The 7,064-nt window shown below is 32.4% G+C and overlaps 1 protein-coding gene across 2 annotated transcripts; it reads right to left on the bottom strand.

Moving 5' to 3' along the window:
• Window positions 1-2,647: 2,647 nt before the first annotated feature.
• On the bottom strand, window positions 2,648-6,621 carry LOC131609387 (phosphatidylinositol/phosphatidylcholine transfer protein SFH13-like). 2 transcript variants are annotated; one of them, XM_058881087.1, is made up of 14 exons: window positions 6,472-6,621; window positions 6,102-6,372; window positions 5,911-6,010; window positions 5,207-5,473; window positions 5,023-5,100; window positions 4,825-4,929; window positions 4,635-4,684; window positions 4,439-4,538; window positions 4,258-4,353; window positions 4,053-4,166; window positions 3,788-3,935; window positions 3,277-3,650; window positions 3,121-3,195; window positions 2,648-2,943 (listed from the first exon to the last, which is right to left on the bottom strand). In XM_058881087.1, exons 1-14 carry the CDS (start codon window positions 6,476-6,478, stop codon window positions 2,917-2,919), a joined length of 1,812 nt encoding a protein of 603 aa, XP_058737070.1. In that variant the 5' UTR covers window positions 6,479-6,621; the 3' UTR covers window positions 2,648-2,916. The 2 variants fall into 2 exon arrangements, with proteins under 2 accessions (XP_058737070.1, XP_058737065.1); XM_058881082.1 differs by having other exon boundaries at window positions 6,102-6,375; window positions 6,472-6,578.
• Window positions 6,622-7,064: the final 443 nt, after the last annotated feature.

The following is a 7,064-nucleotide window of genomic DNA, read 5'->3' as shown; positions in this document are numbered from 1 at the left end:
TCTTCTTTTTCTTATACCAAATTAGTTAAAATCCTGTGTCAGGTGCAAATGAATTTAATTGTTTGATGAATTAATTTGTTGAAAAAAAACCAACTTGATCTTTTAAAAGTATTAATAATAAAACTGTTTTATCTTTACAAAGATAAAAAATATTAATAAGAGAAATGTCAAATATCTTCAAAAACAATTATAACATATAAGTAAAGTGTTTCTTCATTACATTTTTGATATTTTTGTATGAATCTTATACATATCCAAAAAGTACCCGGAGGTTAACACACCAATTTTATTACATTTCGGTTAAAAAAATGTTAGGAAGTTAGCACTCGAATATTATTACATGCAGAAAAATCATAGATACATTGGCAAGAAAGAGAAATGCTACTTATCACGAGATATTTTCTCGTGAATGTATCACGAACATATAGTTTTGTAAGTTGTAATCGTAGCATATTCATTACCTTTTCATCCAACCACTCATGTTTTTCACTAAAGGAAGATTCAACGATGGCACCGCTTCGTGACTGGTTCGTGATGTTATAATTCGCAACATATAGCATGGCTCGGCAAGAAATGACAAACATCTGGCATTAATGCAAAACTTGTCGCGAAATAACAATTCGCAAGAAATAACCCTATTAAATTTCTCGCATCAACATTTCTTAATGTTAAATATTAAGAGAAAATCTGTGGGATTTACTGTAAAAGATAAACTTTCGAGTATTGGTAAAGAGGTATTTTTAAATTTGAGGATCTCTAACCCCTTCCCTTGGATCTCTAACCCCCACAACTACGTGTGAGTGAGGAAAAAATATGATGAAAAGACTCGTGTTGATTTGTTAGGAAAAATATCTAAAACCATTTAGCCATGATGATGGTGCATAGTTTTTAACTAACGCAAAAAAAATTTAAAAAAAAGTTTAGGCAACAAGGAAAAACCGTGACCAAAAGTAAATAAAATCGTTATCTACAATATTACAAACCGAAAAACTTAACTGCAAGTTATTCAGTGAACAAAAATTACAAATCAGAAAACTTGACTACAAGTTATCCGTTGAAGAAAAATTACAAACCGGAAAACTTGATTGCAAGTTATCCGGTGTATTTTGGTAGGGGTGTGAAATGGAAAATATTAAATAATAAAATAATTTGATAAATTAAAAAGGTAGAATTGAAATATTTTAAAAACTGTAGGGGTAGAGGGATAATGGTAAGGGTATAAAGTATAATGTTTTTGTAGTACCTATCATTAAGTTACAATCAATCAAGTCCATGGGCGTTTCTCCGACGCTACATTTAGAAAATAAGAAATGCTAGCAACACTCTCTTTTAAACACTCTCTCAAACACTTTCTCTTTTATTGGTTGAAATATGTGTGGGTCCTACTCTTTTATGTGAGACCTATTTTCAAAGTGAGGGGCCTACACATGATTAAACCAATAAAAAAGTGAGTGCTTGAGAGAGTGTTCAAAAGAAAGTGTTGCTATCACTCCTCTTAGAAAATTGCTTAAGGCATCATAAGCATTGCTTTTCCACCTTAACAAAAAACTAAAATTACTTTTAGAATTTATGGAAATTGCTTAAGGCACCTCAATCATATTTGTTTTTGTTTTTGAATTGGTCCTTGAGAATATGTTTAAAAAATTATGGAAATGCATCTCCGTGTAATTTACAGAGATGTATCTCCAAATATTGTTTTAATAAAAAAAAACGCGCCATATTCTTCTTATTTCTCACTTCTAAAAAATACTCTAAAAATACAACTCTCAAAACCTCTAAACTCTTAGATTCTATCAACTTACATTATCTCAAACTCATTCAACTCACTGTAAAATTTCTGTTAGATCTTGTGTTGGGGATTTACTACAAAATAAATTTTAAATCCAATTCTTCAAGTCCACCGCAGCTGACCGTGACGATCTACTCTGATCAGGTAAGATCACCAACAAAATAAAATAGCATCAGGTGTAATCGGTTAACGCGTTTGCATAACCGGTTACCACAACTAAAATCAACTTTTATCCTTTGCAGAATTGTTTTTCCCAACAGTAACCAATTATCACCCAATGTTAACTGGTTACACACTTGAAATATGAAATTTCCATCCAACATTTCTCTCTTCTTTCACTCCGTCTTACTTGTTTCTCTCTTTTCAACTTCTTGTCAAATCACATCCGAACCTACTCTTAAAGCGTTAACTCACTTTTCCTTAAATCTTTCAAACAAAGACTTAGTTTTTAATTTACTCGAACTTCCCTTATTTCTTCATTTAAGAAACAAACTCTCAAATTTGATTTGATATCACCGCCAGAATTGATTAAGTGTTTTTTTTAAAATGTGCATGGCATTTTGCATTTTAAACGGACAAGAAGATAAATGAAAGACCAATGGTTTTTTTTTCTTTCGACCAGTTATTGTTAAAATGAAGGGAGGTGAGTGAACTTTGGGAATATGTTTTACATTGACAGATTTCAAGGGAGGTCAGTATAACTTGTCCTTTTAACAAAAAGTGATTTTGATATATATAATTTTAAAATTATAGTATAGAGATTTTTAGGAAATATATAAATATAACTATTTTGTGTTAACTTTGTTTGAAATTATGAAGATATTTTGAAGGTCAAAATCAGCATATATCACACTTAAATACATTATAAACACATTTTCATAATTAAGGGCCTAGTTACACTTTTGTTTAGATAAAAAGATTATAGTTTTAGAGTTTAAGTCACCCAACTATACCTGAAAATGAAGTAAAAACTATATGAAGGGAAAAAACACTACACTATACTATGTATTATAAAACAGACAGGACTTGTCCAATTCCCATGTCTGTTTCTCTCTATCACAGTAACTCTTCATAATTGAATTGTGTAATCTCTTGCCTTAATCTTCAGAGAGACTTACAATTTCTCCTCATCTTAAACAAAATAGCCTTCTTTTCTGCAACAAGATAATTGCTATCAAGTCAAGATTAAAATTTTAAAATAAATCGATTGCAAATTTTTTTTATTTTTTTTAGCATTGAGAAAACACAATTTTATGTATATTATTAAAATTATACAGAAATAGCAGGTAAACGGGCAACAAGCTGCGTCAGACATTTGATAAGAAACTTACTTGATGTTTTGATGCCTTCAAATTCTTCATTAACTCAGTAATCTCAACTTGTTTCATCACTGTATCATGTAGCACCTGCATCAAATTATAAACAATTCAATATCATGTCATCAGAACATCTTATAATAGACAACTGACAAAAGTTTAGAGAAAAACCCTCTTAGTATTTTCAAGGTCAAACTCGACCGATTTGATCCTATCCAAAGCGCTCTTAAGCATTTTCTCCTTTTCTATCGGTATATCAGCAGGTTTATGTCTAAGTTTCTCAATTGTTTTTTCTAATTTCTGTAGACGTTGTATATATGGACGAATACGATCCTCTTCAGAGGGTGTTTCGACATCTTCTGTAAGGTTAACGATGTTATCTTCCATAACAATATTGTTCTGTGTTCTCCGAAATTCTAATCTTAAACCGTGGAAGAATGTATCTAGTCTTTCAAAAAGATATATCAGCAAACTTGACAGATATATGAAACTTGTTCTCTCCACTTTTTCCTTAGCAAAGCCGAACCAATTTCTGACCGAAGTTCCTGTAAAAAAAAACATGATAGTTTGTTCAACCTCGTAGATAAGGAAAACACTGATATATACACCTAAAATATTCTCATCAAACATAACAGTCTAAGACTAAGATCAAATAAAACTTCATAACACACCCTAACAGTACCTTTGAAACTTTCTGTACAAGTAATGTTCTCCATATCATCATTTCGCAATGAGTGTTCCCGGGAAAATTGAAATTTATCACTTTTAAGCAATTTTTCTGCTGCAGGATCACTATCATTGCCACTATCGTCGCTATCTGATATCCTAACCTGTAGAAAAAACAGTCTTTTAAATGGTTGAAGGGTCAAGACACAATACATAATATAAAAGAAGTGTGTAATTGAAAGGCTTCTAAAAGAATCAGGTTCAAAGGTTTCTAAACTCACTTCTTCATGAACTGAGGATAAACGAGGACATGTAAGTTTCCTTGGCCTAATTGGTGAGTAAGAATCATTAGTTTCTAAGCAAGATTCCGCCGTTGATATATCACTACTTCTTCCCTGAGACATGAGGGAAGTCAAATTGTATTATTTGAACAACAAAAAGTGGACAGCTGAAAATTGCGTTAATGGATTTCCGAGTCAAACTTACCTTCTGTAGGTGTGTAGGAAAATGGTCAATTTTCTGCTGTTCATCGGAAACTTTGGGGATTTGTCTCACAAATGTGGCCTCCACATTATGAACCAACTAAAATAATAATCCGCAGATTAGCGTCACAATGATACTTTAGTTCAACAGAGTAATTAATTCTAACTTGCAGATATTTCCATACCTTCATTATATGAGGATCATTCCATGGCCCCTTGCCTGACCTGAGACATCCGCCTTCTCCCGGACATTTACACGAACCACCCAAAAAATCCGGCAACTGACTGTTTAGATACGTTTACAAATTACAAAGTAAACATCCATATCAATAGACTTAGGGAAATACTATATTGCAGTACGATGAAGGCATAGATGCATACCTAGAGTCAATGATATCATGTAATTTAGATAAAGACTTTGGTTCAAGAACCTGAAATTTCATAAGTGTAATGTATTATCAGTACATGTAGTCCGTTTAAATTTAAACCAGATACATACCTTTTTGCATGTATTTTGTTACGGAGGGAGCATGAAATATTGCTAGCCAAGAGTTATATTATCCTAACTCACCTGTATCTTTGCAATAGTTTTGGCATCAAGAAACTTCTGAGCAGCAGGCCAAAGCATCTTTCTAAAACCGGGACCAGCATTAACGATATACATTCGATTTAACGTCTGCAAATAAACGTTGACGAGGTTTGTTTATATAAGTAGAGAACCGAAAGCAAAGTTACTTTGGGACAATTAAGGAAAGGACAGTATAAAAACCTCAGGATAGTAACTGTTATCTATTTTCGTGATAGCCGCCAAGAGATTCGCCGCAGTAGGCGAGAAATTCTTCATTCCCTGCATTACACGACATCGACATACACACAAGCTACACTAATTAACAAAATGCTCAAAGCACAATGCATACATAACCAACAATCACAGACCAATACAAACTACATACCAAGCCATTCACATCTAATATTGTTGTGGTTGAAGAAATCCATCTCTTCGACGCAATGGAACACGCCGGAAACTTCTCATGTAAAGCTCTCTCGAACTCCTGAACATGGTATTTCAAATATCGATCCATCGTTGTTATCCGCATCCAGCGGCTAGGATAAGCTTTCCCAAGCCTCTCTATATAAACCGGCCGACCTTCCTTATCAACTCCATGATAACCTTGAGGATAATACTGCAGTACTTCTTCCACTTCTTCAAATTCAAAATCCTTCAAATATCATCATAGTATTAGAATTTTAGTTAGATAATAATATTTATGGTTTCAAATTTTTGAAAAATAAAAAATAAAACCATATGTGTACATTATTTATCTTAGCTTTTCTTATAACAGTACAGTACTAGCATAGCACTGATTGATGGTAGAACATTTATTAGGTCGTTAAATCTCACACTAAATGCATGGAATCTAATCAGTAATCAATAAATATCTAACCAACACATACTAGAAACAGAAACAGAAATTGTTTTTTACCAAAATAGTAGTAGCATTTATTAACAAAGTTAATATTATTACATCAATTTTTTCAATTATCATGATTACAATAAGTACAATATTAATACTTAATTACTATTGTCCCTGTGTCATGTTAAGTCATCTGAGTTGGTAGCTGTGCAGAGACATCAGATACAGGTTGTGTGACTCACCTGAAGGATTGTATCAGTTCCATATTGTTTCCTCCAAAGAACCATATCTTCCCACATCTGAATCGTCTTCTCAGTATCAAAATCTCTAGCTTTCAAAAACCTAATAACAAACGAACAAACCAAAAAAAGCATATTCAGAAACAGTAATTACTCAAATGAAAAAGAAAAAAAATGTAAAGAAAGATTCAGACCTTAGCAATGTGTGATAATGGTCATGGTTAGGAGGCATATGAGTCAATCTTTGACGCAATTGAAACACAGCTGATTCCTCTTGTTCATCTCGAACATCTTCAATTGGAAACCTGTAATCAATTCTTCTCTTCCCTCTCGTTTTCTTAATGGAATGAGTGAATCTACATGAAGCATTTATGGCTTTCTTCTTTAGTGTTCTAATTCTCGACCTTCTTAATCTCTCTTCTTCCGAGTTCTCCATTTCAGCAACAAAAACACCTTCTTGAATCTCTTCTTATAAAAATCACATTTCAATTCAACCATAAGAATAAGAATAATTATAATATATGAATTTGTTGAGCAAGTAAGTAGAGTACATAGTATATATACCTGACATAATGGTTAATAAAATGTCGGCAATGTGATTAAGTTGAGATGAATGAATGAAGGAATAGTGGAAGTTGTTTGTGGATCTCAGAGAGAGAGAGGGGAAGAGTGAAGAGAAGGGAGAACAAGAGCATATGACATGGTAAGGTAGAGACAGACATTGTGGTTTTTATGTAAGTGTAAATTGATGGCACGTGATGTCTGTCTTATTCTATGAACATACGGTCAACAATGTCTCATGTACATATGGTGACTACTTTAACCATGGGTATATATAACTAGGAGTGGTGCTATGTGTACACCATATTATGTTACAATGTATTTACACCGTAAAGTTTTCTTATCATTATAAGTTTTGGCACAAAAATCAAAGCATGTAAAAAATTATTAAAAAAAACAAAAGTATACTTAACAGTATTTATATACGGTGTTGTTGTAAGTTTAAGTGTATGTTTAGCATTTCTGTATAACTAGTACTTACTTAGTTCACTTCATTTACATGACTTTGTTACTCTTGTAATTTAGGCAATTTTTTTCTCCTCTTTATCTTTAACAATTTTTTTTTTTTTTTGGTTTAATCATTTATCTTTTGATAC

The sequence above is a fragment of the Vicia villosa genome, linkage group LG1 (assembly GCF_029867415.1).
Source record: "Vicia villosa cultivar HV-30 ecotype Madison, WI linkage group LG1, Vvil1.0, whole genome shotgun sequence".
In the NCBI taxonomy this organism is placed as follows: Eukaryota; Viridiplantae; Streptophyta; class Magnoliopsida; order Fabales; family Fabaceae; genus Vicia; species Vicia villosa.
This window is presented reverse-complemented; position numbering and strand designations above follow the sequence as displayed.